Genomic DNA, 18,614 nt, shown 5'->3' with positions numbered 1-18,614 from the left:
TACGATTTTATTGTGTCCCCCCCCCCCCCCCCCCCCCCCCCATGTAAATGAAGATACTAAATAACTAGATTTAGATCATATAAAATAAATGATTAATCACTAACACTGTCAGGATAACGATACGAATAATTCAAGGGAATTGTATGTGTCAAGAACGGAAATAGATTTGATAATATATATGCTAATCATTTGTTTTCCCTTTCAGTCCAAGGGAATGATTGAGGAGGTCGAGAACACAGGAGGGGCACAGGTTAAAGATGGGATGGCTGGAGGCGGGTCAAAGAAAACAAAGTCAGTACAAAACAAGAAGCGGTAATACCACCAAAGGTCACGACGACAGTTCTAACATGTGGATTTACCAGTCACGTGTTGATCACGTGTTGATTACGTACATAATGACGTCATGTATACCCCAGCTAGTATATAGACAATTCAGATGAGGAATCTGTTTACCCTTGCTAAAATATAGACAATCAAGGTGACGGCTAATTCCAAACAAGTTTATTTGTCTCCATGGATGCTTTCTCTATTTTTTCAATATCGTGCTTATTTATAACGCGGATCAGCTTGGGGTATACACACTAATTTACTAAATTAAAATCACCATAATTTTATAAACTTTGCATTCAATCCTTTCAGTGACTATTCCGAGTTGAATTTTATATCAAACATGCTACATGTAAACTTTTATTCTAAATAAATAAACATATTAACTCCAATAAAGTTTATATTTCATATCAACTCTGAATAGTCATAGGAGGAAACATTGATACGTCATATCTTAAATCTGTAGATTATAACGGTAAATGACGATACTGTAGTACTTATACGGTTTTAGGTTCAGTCACCGCCTTGATGAGATGAATGTAAAGTGATGTTTTAGTGGATTAAGATGTTTTAGAAGAAATATACTATAAAACATTTAACTTTTTGTTTCATTATATAGTTGTTTTTATTACATGATATCAATAAGGCGGCGGTTGCTGATACACTTTCTTAGAAGCACATATGTGATGTACAGCGTAATGTTATAGATATTGTTTGTATAATTTTGTATGCAAATAGTACAGTTTTATTAATGTAATTTTGAAATTTCCTTTTCGTGGTGTTGGTTTGAAACATTACACCGCCGAAATATAGGGGAGTATCAGAAGCCATATGATTACCAAGGGTATATGTTATTCTTCTTGTGAAACACGTGAGTGACTCTGTGTAAAAGGTAGAATGCAGGCAAAGAAAACATAAAATAAATTTGAATTAAATTAATTATGACGTACCAATGTCACTAACGTTACATATATATAACTACACTTCTATAAGCGTTTGCTTTTTCACGTTTCATAATTTCACAGGATGCCTGATTTACCAGACAAAGTAAGCATTTTTTAAAGTTTGATAGCCGATACACTCTATTGAAATTACTTGATTGCTGATGCATTCTACCTTGAGAAACTGATGATGTTATTATTGCTATAGTATAAATATATATTTTGTATGTAATTCATGTTTTGTGATACAACTTGAAACCATAATTGTAACGATGATACGTCGTCTGTTTTGAACTTGATGTTTCGTGAATAGTTGAATCTAATGTGAACGTCGAAAGTACAAAAAGCAATGGCTGAACTAAAAGAGGATCATTCTATGTTGTAAATGACATTTTATACATATATATATATCTAGTTGTCAAAATGCAGATCAGTTGTATTTATTATATATGTAAATCTTTATCAAGAAATAACTGAATGACAGCATGTATAGTGTGAATAGTATGAATTCATTCATTACTTACTTGGCACGATATTTCAGTCCATTGGGTCCCGGCCATTTCACTTGGAGGGATTTCAACATAGCAGATGCTGGGAGACCAATGTTTATGTCGGACATAATGATGGACTTTCTACAGGACTTCGGTCCACCGAAGGATCTGGGCTTAGATAGACACCACGCCCTAAAACACATGCATTTCCGGTTTGTTCGTCCGGCATCAGCATTGTCACAGTACGGTAGTTTGTCAATGTTACCAGACTCAAGAACCGGAAGTTTCCGGTCTATGCGATCCCTTAGGTCTCTTCGGTCAACAAGGTCAAGGTCACGAGGGAGGGTTAAATCAGCGTCAGTAAGATTTAGGTGATCATTACACGAACTGTGAATTACTAAACGCAAATTAGGATACCCTCATCTGTCATTTATTACACATTTCCCCTTTGTAATTCTAATAATAGTTTAGTATGGAAGCTCTGATTGTGTTTTAAACACGCTATACGCGATAAAACATATTCCTTGTGATGCTAATTGTTTCAGCATTATAGAAAACAAAGAAAACTGTGATTGTTTAGAATAATATTTTGTTATGTATACATATAATTACGGTTTATTTTTATTGGAATTTCACTACTATGTAAACAATAGAATAAAAAAGCGACTTGTGTTAAATTGCTGTTTTTAGTTTGTTGAAATAAAGCTTCTTATCCGTCCAAAATAAATTTTACTGTAAATTTGACATTGTAAATGGTTGTCATTTCTATATGCGAAAAACCCGATATATTTTAGATATTTCTTCTGTATTTCATTTTATCTGATGTGATCTGTTAAAATGTTGTCTAAATAAAGCAATGAAAACTATACTTGTTTTTGCTTGTGTTGTATCCATTTAATAAAAAAATGTAGGTGGTAAAAAAAAATCATGACCTTTTTATGCCTAATTACTGGTTATTATTAAAGGTTGCCATTTTTGCAGTTTTTTTAAGTTGTTGGAGAGCACTAACTTAAAAAGTAAACCAGAAGACATTCCTCATACTCTGGGTATCTCGTGTTGCGCTGACAACAGTCAAAAGGTGAAGATGACGATATTATATATGTATAGGATAGGACCAACAGAGTAAGAGAAAAATAGTCGTTAACCCAATGGGGCTGAGACAAGTGATCTTTGCACATCCGCAATAATTGCATGACGTCACGACATCGGTAAATCAATCAAGTAACGCCATTATTGACTTGCATTGATGTAATGTCAATATAAGATACAAAAGAGGGTAAACAGGGTAAAGCAAATTCATCATTCACCTCCCTTCGGAGTCAGATAATGGAATCTTAATCTTCGAGGTAAGGTTCCTAGCTTGCCAAACACTTGGTAAATATTGTGTTTGCCAACTTTAGAATCTCCCCCGCACACCTGTCTCACTCTAAGGATTGTAAATTATTAATATCGCCGTACAGTGAGACAGATGATTCTTCATTCATAACGTATGACGAAACGACAAAATACATCGAATTCACGCCGACAATTCAATCAAGCCACGTCAACAATGTCTCGTATTAAGGAAGCGACGACATGCGTAAGAGGACACTAGGATAAGGAAAACTTATCATTCATCGCCACAATTATACTTTAGCATCAAAAGAGGGAGTGTAACATCTTTCTGTCATGTCTAACCTGAAGTTTTCCTGGAAGAAAACTTATATAGGCTTAGCCTGTTGTCTGATTCTTTTAACAATGCTGTATTTGCATGCATAAATATTTGTTCGTATTACATATGTATTGTTAATAAAATATTTCAAAATTGAAATAAGGATGAGACAAGGGGAAACCAATCTTCAGGGTAAGATATTTAGTTAGTAAACGACTGGCAAGCATAGTGTACATGTAGATAAAAATGATCTCCATTAAGGTTGACGTCCCCTTTATCCTCCCTTATGGATTGAGAGATTCTGCATTTACATAAATGTACCTGATGTATAAGCACTTGGAAGTGAATTCATAAGCAATGTTATCAATTAATTACTGTGAAATAAAATAAATATTTTGCCAGGCCCAGACTTTGTACCAAAATGACATAATAACCAGACCAAATGTCATTTCTTGGATACCTGACCCTTAGACACATTTATAGTTAGGAATTCAAAATGTAGAATAATATGTCGGTGCCAGTTTTCACCAACGCTTTAGCATAAGAAAAAAAAAAAAATAAAAAAAAAGGTTCGTTATAAAACGTAGACAGCCAGGTAAGTTCCATCAAGTTCGGAAAGCGGGTTATATAACATCATAAAGAATGTTTCTTCCATTAAAACTTTTGATGTTTTACTCTTTTCACTACCATTCGCATTCCAGACTTAAGAAACATCTTTGTTTTCTTGTAATAAGGGCTCTCTCCCCCCCCCCCCCCCCCCCCCCCAAAAAAAAGGCGAATGGTTCATAGAAAACACAGCAAAGATGAAATCGTAGAATGATTCTATTTCTGATCCACATCAAGCTGGGTTCGGTGATCAGATGTACTCCGACTATTGGCGTATTCACGAGCACAAACTGTGCCCCTCTGTTGGCCGACTTGTTCTTGTTTTCATACAAATGTGATTATATTTAAGAACTTATCAGAACAGCAAACTTGCAAAGTTCTCCATTTTTACCTATAGGTAAACTGACGATCTAGTATCTTTATAAAAAACAAAAAAACAAAAAAAAACCCAACAGTATTGACCATGTCGATAGTCGATGTCGATATACATGTACCCAAGTTCAAGTTCAAATTCTTCTTTTACCTTGAGTCCTTCGATTCCTTAGTTTCACACACATACGTTAAATACATAATACATCAAAAAATAATATATGCATTAGAAACAATCACTCGGAAAAAAAAGATGGTTAATTAACTTTCCTGTTGTTCAGTGTTTTGTCCGTTAACAATAATATTAATTTTGGCTTTTTAACATAACCTTTAAAACATTTCTTACGATATCAAAATAATATAAACATTTGAAAATAAGATTTAATAAATATGCAATCATTTACTTAATCATGCATGTGATATACGAAATCAGAGGTTAAACGACCCTATGTGTCGAAAGTGATTCCCCACATTTATTGTGTGCATGGCATGCCATCGTTTTATGTGATTTTCCTTCTGCTACACATAGCGATAGCCTTTTTTTTTTTTTTTTTACAAAATTATGCCATTCTTGCTTTAAGTCACAAAATATTAATAAATTGAGTGTTCAAAACGGACGTTTAAAGCACACCTTCATACACATACACGTGTATGTCGTAACGTCATTTTACGACGTTCTATATAGCGCCAACATGTACGTTTAGTCTACTCTTACACATACACGTGTATGTCGTAACGTCATTTTACGACGTTCTAGATAGCGCCAACATGTACGTTTAGTCTACACTTACACATACACGTGTATGTCGTAACGTCATTTTACGACGTTCTAGATAGCGCCAACATGTACGGTTAGTCTACTCGTACAATCACACGTGTATGTCGTAACGTCATTTTACGACGTTCTAGATAGCTCGAATATGTACGGTTAGTCTACTCTTACACATAAACGTGTATGTCGTAACGTCATTTTACGACGTTCTAGATAGCGCCAACATGTACGGTTAGTCTACTCGTACACTCACACGTGTATGTCGTAACGTCATTTTACGACGTTCTAGATAGCGCGAACATGTACGGTTAGTCTACTCTTACACATACACGTGTATGTCGTAACGTCATTTTACGACGTTCTAGATAGCGCCAACATGTACGTTTAGTCTACTCGTACACTCACACGTGTATGTCGTAAAGTCATTTACGACGTTCTAGATAGCGCCAACATGTACGTTTAGTCTACTCTTACACATACACGTGTATGTCGTAACGTCATTTACGACGTTCTAGATAGCGCCAACATGTACGGTTAGTCTACTCTTACACATACACGTGTATGTCGTAACGTCATTTTACGACGTTCTAGATAGCGCCAACATGTACGGTTAGTCTACACTTACACATACACGTGTATGTCGTAACGTCATTTTACGACGTTCTAGATAGCGCCAACATGTACGGTTAGTCTACTCGTACAATCACACGTGTATGTCGTAACGTCATTTTACGACGTTCTAGATAGCTCCAATATGTACGATGTCGTAACGTCATTTTACGACGTTCTAGATAGCGCCAACATGTACGGTTAGTCTACTCGTACACTCACACGTGTATGTCGTAACGTCATTTTACGACGTTCTAGATAGCGCCAACATGTACGGTTAGTCTACTCGTACACTCACACGTGTATGTCGTAACGTCATTTTACGACGTTCTAGATAGCGCCAACATGTACGGTTAGTCTACTCGTACACTCACACGTGTATGTCGTAAAGTCATTTACGACGTTCTAGATAGCGCCAACATGTACGGTTAGTCTACTCTTACACATACACGTGTATGTCGTAAAGTCATTTTACGACGTTCTAGATAGCGCCAACATGTACGGTTAGTCTACTCGTACACTCACACGTGTATGTCGTAACGTCATTTACGACGTTCTAGATAGCGCCAACATGTACGTTTAGTCTACTCGTACACATACACGTGTATGTCGTAAAGTCATTTACGACGTTCTAGATAGCGCCAACATGTACGGTTAGTCTACTCTTACACATACACGTGTATGTCGTAAAGTCATTTTACGACGTTCTAGATAGCGCCAACATGTACGGTTAGTCTACTCGTACACTCACACGTGTATGTCGTAACGTCATTTACGACGTTCTAGATAGCGCCAACATGTACGTTTAGTCTACTCTTACACATACACGTGTATGTCGTAACGTCATTTACGACGTTCTAGATAGCGCCAACATGTACGTTTAGTCTACTCGTACACTCACACGTGTATGTCGTAACGTCATTTACGACGTTCTAGATAGCGCCAACATGTACGTTTAGTCTACTCGTACACATACACGTGTATGTCGTAACGTCATTTACGACGTTCTAGATAGCGCCAACATGTACGTTTATTCTACTCGTACACTCACACGTGTATGTCGTAACGTCATTTTACGACGTTCTAGATAGCGCCAACATGTACGTTTAGTCTACTCGTACACTCACACGTGTATGTCGTAACGTCATTTACGACGTTCTAGATAGCGCCAACATGTACGTTTAGTCTACTCGTACACTCACACGTGTATGTCGTAACGTCATTTACGACGTTCTAGATAGCGCCAACATGTACGTTTAGTCTACTCTTACACATACACGTGTATGTCGTAACGTCATTTACGACGTTCTAGATAGCGCCAACATGTACGTTTAGTCTACTCGTACACTCACACGTGTATGTCGTAACGTCATTTACGACGTTCTAGATAGCGCCAACATTACGTTTAGTCTACTCGTACACTCACACGTGGAGGTAAGGTTGATTCACGAAACTATTATTCATGTTTTCTGTTTGACGGATGTAGCCTAGACATATTCGTTATAGATCTAATTCCTTATTGATATTGAACAAAGGTTTATCATTATGCTCTAACATAATAACATTTCCTTATGACATGAATTTAAAATGCAATTTTCATAATTCTCTCGACAGTGACAATGCTATCTACCAAGCTCGAAATGGACCAAAGCATTACAAATATTCTTATGTACACCGAGTATTTGTTTACGAAACATGGTGTGTATTTTTTCAACGTCAGGCACTTTATGAAAGCCCCATATTTCTGAACCATAACTTAAAGTATTTTTATCGTATGGATCAAAAACTGAAAGTTTAATTTTAAAATCAAAGTAATTTAACGACAATCAAAACTGAACATCAAGGTTTTCTTCCTAGATCTGCTGATTTTAGTTGTGTCTTTTCTAAAGTTACATAGTAAATTAGCAATAAACATAGATAACTGAATCAATTCACAATTTCCAAATGACATCCTTTATATGTCCAATTGTTATTATTCCTCAAAATACCGCAATTCCTTAACTCAAGCACTTTTGTTTTATTTGTATCAACTGTCAGATTTCATTTTTGGTGTTTACTTCAAATTTTTTTTTAAAATTGAAACACCACAGAATCTTCAACTCCAGCCTCTTAACTCGATATTTACTTACAACGCAATGCAGCTTACAACGAAGTTGTTTATCAAGTGTGATAATATCAATTTCTCTATTGCTAAGTTCCCCTTTCTAGATAGCAACATCTCCACATCCTTACCTATGGTGTCCGAGTTGATTGGATATCTAAAGTTTTCTTCTCATTAACATGGTTTCAGTAACAGATTGCTGACAGACAAGTTAACAAAACAACATGAGGTTCTGAGAGATGTTGTTTGATGATGACCATTGGAGAGTTTTCAGGTCGACATAATTAGCTCATTTGGAAATATTCTATTTCCTTATCGATATGGAGTCAGACATATTTAATGCTTGTTGATATACCCAGTGGTTCCGTTGTCACCGCCCTAGTTCTCATTTGGGATTGTGACTTAACCCGGATTTGACCTAGATTTGATCTGACATGGCTAAATAACTAATACTTTCTGTGGAAAGTAAGCGGTATATATACTTATTCATCTCTAGGTATGTAAATAGAGAGGTTACGAATTTATTTTGGCTGCTCATTTTTGTAAACGAATTGTCACATTTGCGCATAAAATAGCATCACTGAAGAATCGGCATTTGTTTTGCGCCATTTCTTAAAACAACCGCGTCATGAGAAATGATTTTACATCACAATAAATTAGCCTCAGCAATATCACAGGTTTAGTTTACTGAAAGGCTGCTAACTCAAGAGCAACTCATCTGATACGAGAATCTGAATTTTAATACCCTTAACTTGATTATTGTCAACTTCGGGCATATATGTTTAGGTGACATTTTGTTCTCTCATATGATGTGCCTCAACGAGTAGACATTAAAGAAATATTAAAATTTGGTACGTTAGTTATATATTTGAACCACTGACATAGATATTACTTTACACACGTGTTTCACATGCGAACTAATGCCTTCAGTTGGTAACCCTTGTTCGTCGTTAATCTTTTATTAAGGTTTAACGTAATCTCTATGTGATTACCCTAGTTCCTAAAAAAACAATAATAACGCATGATAGACTAAACCTTATCCATAATCACGGCGTTAAGTAGATTTAATGTCTAAATCAGACCGATTTTAATGAAGTCCTTTTTGTGGCTTATTATAGTAGCTGACCGTATAGGTTGAAGTTTTAATAGGAGGAAATAAATCCATAAAAGTAATACGTAGTGATTACTTCAGGCATTGACAACTAACATATCGAACTGATAAGATGGAATGTTACGGATATGAAGGGTATCTATACAGTAGTAACTGACGTATATCTGCCGAAGGAACTTTTAAAACGTATTTCGTCGTTGTTGATAGCATAAATCTCACACTGCAACTATGACAGCAACCTGCCCACAGATCTGATGTTTCACGTCACTTTATGTGTGTATACACGTACAACATTACGTACGTAAGTGTGACAAAGAAATGCCCTCGTCGGTGACATCATGGGCTTTCGATTGCTTGACATACTGTATTAAGTGTGTTCAGACCGTGAGTTTTACACACACTGGGTATTTATTGCTTTGAATCTGCATCGCCTTTGGACAAAAATGGATTCTTCAAACATTTGACTGAAAAAAACATGGGGTCGAGTTCGTCAAAAGGAAGCCGCTCGTCATCAGCCGCCACTCGAACAGTGCAAAAACCGGTACAGTATTTTTTCATGCAGACAAAGAAATATTATGATGTATTGAAAGTATTTGTAGATAATATAGTTTAAGCTAACATCATTTTATTTCCGTTTCCATATTTATTTTAGACGTTTGAGATGATAACTACGTTCAAATTATGCGATATGCATCAATACCGGAAAAGCGTTGAATGAGTTAAAATTAAACTAAACATTGTTCCATTAATGCTAGTATAAATGTACAATTTTCCATCAATGCTGGTAAAATTGTACAATGTTCCATAAATGCTGGTAAAACTGTACAATGATTCATCAATGCCATTAAAATAGTACAATTATCCATCAATCTTGATAAAATTGAGGATTGATTCATTATATTTCTCTTCTCAATCCATCATATGATCGCTGTTCCACTTTGCAGACTTTGAGAAAGCAGCAGAAACCTCGAGTAGGAACACTCAAAGCCGATGGAACACCAGTACCAATCCCTCCACTCACCAACAAAGCTGAAGTATTACAAGGCCTCAACTTTGATTTACTGGACGAGATAGCATTACAAGTAAGTATAGTCATTTGGATATAATGTTTGTGCGTTATCCTTTAATTTATCGACCTTAGTTAAACTATAAAAATATATCCTTGTCGGGGGAGATATGGTATTTGTTTCGTATCCCCAATTAAGCCAAATTAAGCTTTCTAAATGACCGAATATCAATTATTGTTCTACTTTATTTCATTTGGTTGATTATTCCTATTTTTGTTTCATTTATTTCGACCATAATTATGTACCTCTCATTCGTAACCATCTTGTTTTTGATAATCAATATAATACTGCAGCTGCTGTCATTTTTTTTCCAGTTGTAGGTTTTCTTTAGTGGCTCTTTGATTTGTTGTAGGCTCCTTTGGACATATTACTGGGAACGTTTTGGGACGTGGTAGAATACCTGGTCATCACACCAGAGGGAGATGTATTGGATGATTTATCGAAGGCCAGAATGTTTTTCCGTTGGATTACGTCATTCGATGTATACACTATTGACACGGAAATCATCCCCCCAGAGGAGTCCCCACTCGAATACTTCATGAAGATCCAGTATGACCTCGGTGACCACGCCCATATGTTTTACAGTCTATGCAAGTACGTCTTGTTACACACACTATTATCTGCCAAGTTGATTTCATGTCAAATGCTGTGAATACGAAACGATTAGGATATGATTAATATTCATTCGTATATCATTCATGACGTAAACGATGAAATATCATATTTAACATTAATCTTATTTCAGTAATTACATGTATTACTTATATGTACTTCTAGTCTGATCATAAAGTTAAAAAATACCAGAGGTAATATTTTTTTTCAGAGAATGTATATATTTATATCAAATGCACGCTTCAGTACATACCGAGTTATCGATTGAAGAGAATGAAACGTTTTCATCATTTTGTTGTAGGATGGCTGACGTTCCTTGTGTCGTTATAAATGGAATGAGTAAGGGCGGAGGCTACGAAATAGGAGAAGCGGTAGACAGGGACAAAATGCAAGGCAAATGGAATGCAGTCTTGGTGTCAGGAGAATGGCGACTCATTGATACATTCTGGGCAAAGGTAGCTGCACCGCGTCATTCCTCAGATGTTATTTTTGTCGATTCTAAAGGAAAAATTACACGTGAGACAGAAGATAAGAACTTGGATTTTAGCGTAAATGAGTTTTTCTTTCTGTGTGATCCTGAACACATGATTTACACGCATTTTCCAGACGAACAAGAGTGGCAATTAATGCACCAGCCTGTGGACGTTGGGGAATTTGAACGAAATGCTTACGTTAGAGAGCAATACCATAAACTGGGATTGTCTATCCCGCAAGATTTAGGACAAAGGAACTGTGCTATAAAAACTGAAGACAACGCAATAAAAATTGCACTCGGCATTCCTGAAGAAATAGCACATAGCGTGAAATTCAAATATGCTTTGTTACAAACAAGAAAGCAGGTGGAAACAGAAAAAGAAGTTGACATGGTTTTTGAAAGATTTGTTCGAATGGAGCATAGAACAAATACTCTGACGTTAAAACTGAGATTTCCCATAACTGGCAGGTTTCTATTTGACGTCTATGCGGCTGACTCGTGGTCATCATCTAGGTACGAATTAGTTTGTACATATATTATAAATGTTTCAAAGAAAACGAAGAATCATAAGCCGTTTCCCGATTGCCCTGTGCTTGGATGGGGCCCAAATCCATTTTCCGACATCGCCGGTCCCGTCCCTGTGGAACCAGAAGAAACTTCTATTCGAACATCGGACGGAATTTGTCAAATATGTGTCTCTCGACGGGGCATCCTGGATATCAACCATGCTTTGAAAAATGTTCTCATGGATGAGGCAGTGCTCACTAAACATGCCATAGGAAAGTTCGAGGAAGACAAATACATTGTAGATCTTAAGTTACCAGAAGAAGGGGAATATGCGTTGAAAATATTTGCATCAACACAACGAACATTACCAATTCCAACAACTGATTTGTTAACATTTCTTGTGAAGTATGAAAATACTTCAGGAAAAAAACCAAAGAACATACCATTTCCAATCATCGCAAGTGCTCATGTTGGCAAGAAGGATGCTTATTCAACGCTTGGTATACAAGCTTTAACATACCACTCCGTAAGTGTCGACGTGCTAGAAGGAGAAGGGAGCTTTGTATTCAAAGCGGATGAAAAGGTTCAGCTACTTTGTGAATTAGCTGGTGCTACCAAAGAAGGTCAAAGCAGATTGTCTGTGCAAACAAAGCAGGAAGGAAATAGGTGGATATTTGTAGTAAATACGCCAATAGCAGGCGAGTACTCGCTTAATGTATTTGCAATTGAAAAAAGCGATCCGTTGACCCTCCATGAAGTACAAACATATATAGTGCAATCAAAAGGACGACCTATCAAAGCTGTAAAATTCACGGATGACTTTGGTCCAGATGATATCGTTATTGAAACAATAAAAACATCAGAAGACAAAATCGTGATATCCGTGCCCAATCCAGTGGATGGAGAGATATTGTACGCAAACATCCGTAGAAGAGATGCAGTGAAAAACGAAGACGAAAATCGGGCGACCGTGCGCATACAAAAGGAAAGTTTAGAAATATGTTTGAAAAGTGACGGGGAATATTTACTGGAAATATATGAGAAGGAACAGGAAAATACCGTTACTACAATCGCGAGGTTTACTATCAGCAAAAGTCAATCTTTTAAAACATACACAAGCGACATAGACGCTCTTGTCAAAATGCTCAAACCGCAAGAAAAATCTCGTAAGTTTAAGAATGCTCTCGAACAAAAAAGGCAGAGAAGAGCATTGGCAAAGAAGAAAAAACAAGATGAATTACATCAAAAAGAAAAGGAAGAACGACAGCAAAAAGAGGAAGAGGCAAAGAAAAAATTACAATTACAAAAGGAGAAACATAGCAAAAAACATAAAAATAAAAACCTGCCTGATGAGGAAGAGGAAACAGGAGCAAACGAGGAAGTACGTAGTATAAGCCCAGATACATTAGCTACAGCATTAGAGATAGCAAAAGCAGCAGAACATGAAGAAAGGGAAAAAAGGAGGCAATCTACTGCTTCACGTAAATCTAGAAGAGACTCATCTGGAGGAACAGATATGGCAACAGGAAATATTAGCTCTGAAAGGTTGGCAGCTGCAGTTGCTTTGATTACGACGACACAAATGAATGCACATGCAAACGACAAGGATAAAGATACACATACTGATGTAAGATCTGGCAAAGACACAAATGACAAGACCACCCATGAATCTAGGGAAGGCAAGCAGAATCTTGATCGACACACCTTGAATGCTGCGCTGTCTATTATTGTAGTTGTAGAATCGAAATCTAACCATGGGAAGGATGGCCAAACACCAACCATTGACACCGAAGCAATCACAGCTGCAAGGGAAATAATAGCATTGGCTGATGAAGAAGGGATGACACAAGACGACAAAAAGAACCCTAATGTATCAGCTATAAATACAAATGGACTGACTGATCCTAAGACAACTGCTACTGCAACTGAAATAGTAATGGCAGCTAAAACGAATATAATAGATAGAATGAAGCACCAAGAAAAGTTTCATACTGATTCGCCTAACAAAAAAACTAATGTTAGTCAGGAGACAATTTCTGCTGCATCTTCCATAGTAGCAGTGGCAAAACAAAACGCAAAAATGAGACATCGTGATGGCGAAACAGATGGGACTGCATCAGAGAGTAACGAGTCCTTAAAAAAATACGGTTCTTCTGATTCTCTAAGTTCAGAAGTAATTGCAGCAGCACTTTCTATTGTGTCGTCAGTGCCGTCGAATATGAAAGCAGCAGAGAAAGGTGTCGAAGCACAGACGAAGAATATGAAGTTACAATTAACGTCACGTGACATAACTAGTGAAGAAAATATTGACCCGGAAACTTTACCTGCTGCAGTGGCTTTAGTAATTGCTTCAAAACAGCACGATGAAGCTGTGAAGAGGAAAAAAATGAATAGTTCAAAAAAGAAAGAAAAGCCACAAAATACACTCACACCAAGAAAATCCACGAAAGCTGCAACACAGTCGAACGCACATTCCCAGGATTCTATTGAAAATCTAAATTACCCAAGCGATGTCTCTAATCTTTCAGCTCAAAGAGTAAATCAAAAGACGCTAACTGATGGCACTTGCAATATTGAAAAATTCCAAAGATTCCACAAACAAACACCAGATATCTAGTCATGGTGCAAGTAACTCTTCATCGAAAGACATGTCTAAGTCATCATCCATGACGCCCTCCTCTAACAAGAATACTATGAATAAAAAGAATAGGTCTAAAACCAAAGGACAAGTTGATAATACAGCTGGAACTGCCGCTGTCTTAGTAACTGCTGCAAATGACGGCAGCAATGATATGAACACAAACAACAATATAGATGATTCTGAGGAAGTTGGAAAAGCAAATAATTCCACAACAAAATCTCAAGATAAAACACACGTTGTAGATCCCAGCACTTTGGCGGCAGCAACGGCCATTGTTAAAGCAGCCGGAAGTACAGGAGGAACATCCGAACCGAACAACAAAACAAACCAGGGATCTGAAAATCTTCACAGTAAAGAACGTCATGTTTGTGATGTAGATCCTGAAACACTCAAAGCAGCAGCTGTTATAGTAGCAGCTGCTTCACAGGATATAAAGGGGGATATGGAACAAACTTCAGGAGATCAAAAGGGCAACAGCGAAAGAGTACCTGAAAATCAAACGAAAAAGAATAATGAAAGGGGACATGGCGAAGAATTTGACTATACCAAAATTGATGCATTAAGCCCAGTTGCTCTTGCTGAAGCTTCCAAAACCATTGCTGCTTCAATAAAGCAAATGAATGATAAAGGGCCACAAATGAAGGCTGTCGGTACCAATTTTGCAAATGGCAAACAATCGTTTTCAGACAAAGAACCGCAAAGAAGCTTCAGTCCAAACACAGTTGCGACAGCTCGTGCAATCGTAGCTACCTCAAAACAAAGTAACGGAAACCAGATTGCTAATGGTGCTTCTTCTAGATCATCGAACGCGGCATCTAGTCAATCAACTTCAAATAGGAACACGTGTGTAAGTCCAAATACATTGACTTCCGCTATGACAATCATTTCAGCATCTGAAAATCACCCAAACGAATTTGACATTCTTACAAGTGACAGAGCAAAGAAAACGGAATCAAAGGAGATGACGAAGCAAACGAAAAAGGGAAGTAAGAAGATCAATGTCGTCTCTGGAAGAATAAATATGAACGGCGCTAAAGGAAGGAAGGCTTCCACAAGCACAACACCGAGACACAATCAAAATATGAAAAAAATAGTCGACGTTGATGTAAATGATGATGAATATTTTACTGATTCCTCGATTCATTCAAGTGAATTTGATTCCTTATCAGATGAGGATAGCGAGGAGGAGAGACTAGCCGAAGGTAGGAATCAGAGAATTAGTCTCTATTCTAACGTCGACCCAAATAACCGTAGTCCAAGATATGTATCATGACGTAATTATTATTTGTTTACGATGTTAAATGTGATCAATTCATCAAAGGGTCAATTTAGTAAAATTTGGTTTATTTGATCATGTCACAAAATCTTTCAGAAAATTGTATTTACATAAGCCTAATGAACTGTTCATGCTGACATAGCGAAAATATTCAGGTTGTCTCCGTTATCAAAATCAATCCCTAAAAGGTCAACCAGCACTTATTCAGGTTGCGTGTATTTACAGTATAGCAGTTGGTCGCACATGGGAACTTGAACTCCCCTAGCTGAAGTGGGTTCAGTGTTCAAGAATGAGTCATCTAAGTCTAACTTCCTCCGAATGAAAAATCACGTATTTATTCTAAACGGGTCGAAGACTAAGTAAGACCTCAATCTTCGGTAAATCATTTTTAAAATAAATTATAAGGCTCTTGTGCGATGATTTCGATAAGATGAGATGACATAAGATGAGGTAAATTGTACACACGCTATATGTGTTTAATTGCTGGCTTCCCGATGAAATAACTCGAAAATGACAATTGAAATATATTTCAATATGTTATCTTTTTATCAATAAGGAAAACTGATTTCAAATTGAACAGTTATTCAAATTCATTTAAGGATTTAGATGTATGTGCAGGTCAAGTTTGAAATATCACTTCGCCGCGAATGTAGATATCTATTCTGCCTCGAATGTATCTAATCTGTCTCGAATGTTGGAAACAATATAGTATAGATTCCAATTCTAAATGCCTCTTTCTATTTCCCATTATGATTTACCAACCGTTTATACTGTATACTGTCATGAATCTATTGTAACATACGAGAAAAAAAAAAAAAAAAAGACCGATATCATCAATTGTAGTAAAAACATAATTGTAGTATCGATATCATATGTAAGATACGGGGTATCAATATAAAGCTGTATTTGGTCTAAAAAGTACACCCGATGTCAAACTCTGTAATGTGTGAACGACATCCTGTTGTTTACATATTGCTCAATAGGGATAGGGAATGACCCTCGGCCAGACGGCTTCATGAAGGGTTGAGAGAGCGTAAAACTGACAAAACATGTTTCATGTTGAGACACTTGAAATAATATGTTTTCAATAATCGAGACATTGACAATGTTTCCTCTTTTTTGTGTTGTGTATAGACTTTTACTGAATGTTTGGATCGTCTCCAGCATGGATGTTCCAAATGTATTAGATGATTTTGGGGTTATTGCGTTTGAATAAATGCTATAAGACTGCAAGATCGTGAAAACAACCTGAACAAGGCCTGGCTTTAATTGATCCCCAAAGTATCGATATGTTAATTAATACTATCTTACATTCTGTATATGTGAAAGCATTATGTCCAAATTTACGATGAGTTTTAATCTCAAATATACAGTTAAAGAAAGAAAAAAGAGTGTTGCACAAGCAATGAAGAAAAAAGACCTGAAAGACCTCGTTTATCAACTGCAAGAATTCAAGAAAAACAAGGACCCACATGACGAAGCACTAGTTGGAGAGGCAACAAAGATGATATCACAACTGAGAGCTAAGGAGGGTAAGTCATCATTAAGTATTTGTGTAACTTGATAGTTATCAGCTTCCAATGATTATTCTGTCAGAAAATATTCAAATCACGTTTTTCCCGTCTTTAAATCTTATTCCTGAATTTCTTGCATTTGATAAATGGTCTGCAATATTCAACATATTTTTTCCTTGCTAGACCTGAAAATGGCATGCAACATTCGGGAGGTTCCTGCCCTTGAGAGAGCTATTCGTAAAGCGAAGAAGGTCAATGATGGCAAAGCGATAGACATACAGATTATCTTGGCATCTCAACTCCTCAAGCGACTTAATCGTATCGAGCGTCTATCACGGACTGTGCTTCAAATAAACCAGAACGCTCTCGTGGAGATGAAAAAGTACATAACCCCGCCAACCGGTGTCCATGAAGCTCTGCATGCCACCTTCCTCATCCTCGGGGAACAACCTTCTTCGTTGACGGTAAAAAGCTGATTAAACTTGATAAAAACACTGTTGGTTTTAATCTATATTCTTAAATTGTATCCATATAGATTTAACATGATTTTATCTGAATTAGAATCTCTCAATATAGTTATATGACGATTGCTTTCATTGTCTTTTCAAATGGTAAAAATGTTAGTGTTGCTGGCTAGCAGTTTGATTGTACATCACATTTGTATTGTTTATCACAGACTTGGAAGTCCTGCCAGTCTCTTTTGTTTAAAACGGGGAAAGAAAATATAATGAGGCGAATATCCGGATTTAATCCGAAGCTCACATCCAAGGACGTCGCCGCTACAGCAAAGAAAATTATCGCGCCCTACTCCGTCGTACAGATCCGCGACGCCAGCCTCGGTGCTTCCGCTTTCTATGTGTGGGTACGTATGATATTATTATTCTTTAACGAAAGTACTGTCTAAAAACTGAATTATCAGTAAAATTCCAAAATTAACTCAAGTCGATTAGAATGACTTCTCACATACTGTATTTTCTATGTCATAATCTAAAAGCGTACATCTCTGTACTTTGCCTCAACACCGTATTTCGAATATTTGGCAGTGTATATAGTATACATCTATTATGGAGATACAAATCATAAAAAAATATTACGATTAAAGTTATATTTAAAAAAGCAGGTTATGTTTCAAGTGTGTATGTGTACATTCTACACATGTGTTTGTCTGAGACCACGTGGTATTTCCACCTCATTATAACACCAAAATTGGCCAATGGCAAAAGTTGGCGCTTTACCAAGGACTACTGGTAATTGAAATAATAATGAAAGGCATATTTTAACAGTTATTCATACTTATATCGACATGATACAATGTATTCCATTCTGTTCAATTCGATGTTCTCTTCTAGGCCAAGGGCATGATCGGTGAGATTGAAACAACGGGGAGGAGCGGATCCAGAGCAGAGCATGCGCGTTCGACTCGGCAGTTAGCGCCTCGTTCTGCTGTTTTACCTGATGATGCTATAGACAGGGCAGACACGATAGTCCTGATGATGTGATAGCAGTCTTCGTCTTAAACGTTCCTCTGCAAGACTATTTCTGTA

At 36.9% G+C, this 18,614-nt stretch overlaps 3 protein-coding genes across 8 annotated transcripts in view; all 3 read left to right on the top strand.

The window, feature by feature from the left end:
- The window catches only part of LOC117325677, a 37,109-nt gene extending 34,482 nt beyond the window's left edge, over positions 1 to 2,627 (top strand). For all 6 annotated transcript variants that reach the window (XM_033882088.1, XM_033882091.1, XM_033882087.1 and 3 more), the window contains one exon: positions 206 to 2,627. In XM_033882088.1, coding sequence (XP_033737979.1) covers positions 206 to 316 — 111 coding nt within the window. In that variant the 3' untranslated portion in view covers positions 317 to 2,627. The remainder of the gene's footprint in view (positions 1 to 205) is intronic.
- Positions 2,628 to 9,107: 6,480 nt separating this feature from the next.
- LOC117325676 lies at positions 9,108 to 14,369 on the top strand. The gene is made up of 4 exons (XM_033882086.1): positions 9,108 to 9,519; positions 9,923 to 10,060; positions 10,398 to 10,639; positions 10,959 to 14,369. The coding sequence occupies exons 1-4, from the start codon at positions 9,454 to 9,456 to the stop codon at positions 14,254 to 14,256; spliced, it is 3,744 nt and encodes a 1,247-aa protein (XP_033737977.1). The 5' UTR covers positions 9,108 to 9,453; the 3' UTR covers positions 14,257 to 14,369.
- LOC117326479 lies at positions 14,288 to 18,569 on the top strand. The gene is made up of 5 exons (XM_033883228.1): positions 14,288 to 15,482; positions 16,930 to 17,088; positions 17,254 to 17,534; positions 17,747 to 17,932; positions 18,420 to 18,569. The coding sequence occupies exons 1-5, from the start codon at positions 14,288 to 14,290 to the stop codon at positions 18,567 to 18,569; spliced, it is 1,971 nt and encodes a 656-aa protein (XP_033739119.1).
- The last annotated feature ends 45 nt before the right edge of the window (positions 18,570 to 18,614 follow it).

This window comes from Pecten maximus, chromosome 4, assembly GCF_902652985.1.
Source record: "Pecten maximus chromosome 4, xPecMax1.1, whole genome shotgun sequence".
NCBI classification, from domain to species: Eukaryota; Metazoa; Mollusca; class Bivalvia; order Pectinida; family Pectinidae; genus Pecten; species Pecten maximus.
The sequence above is the reverse complement of the archived record's forward strand: the minus strand, read 5'-3'. Positions and strand labels throughout refer to the sequence as shown.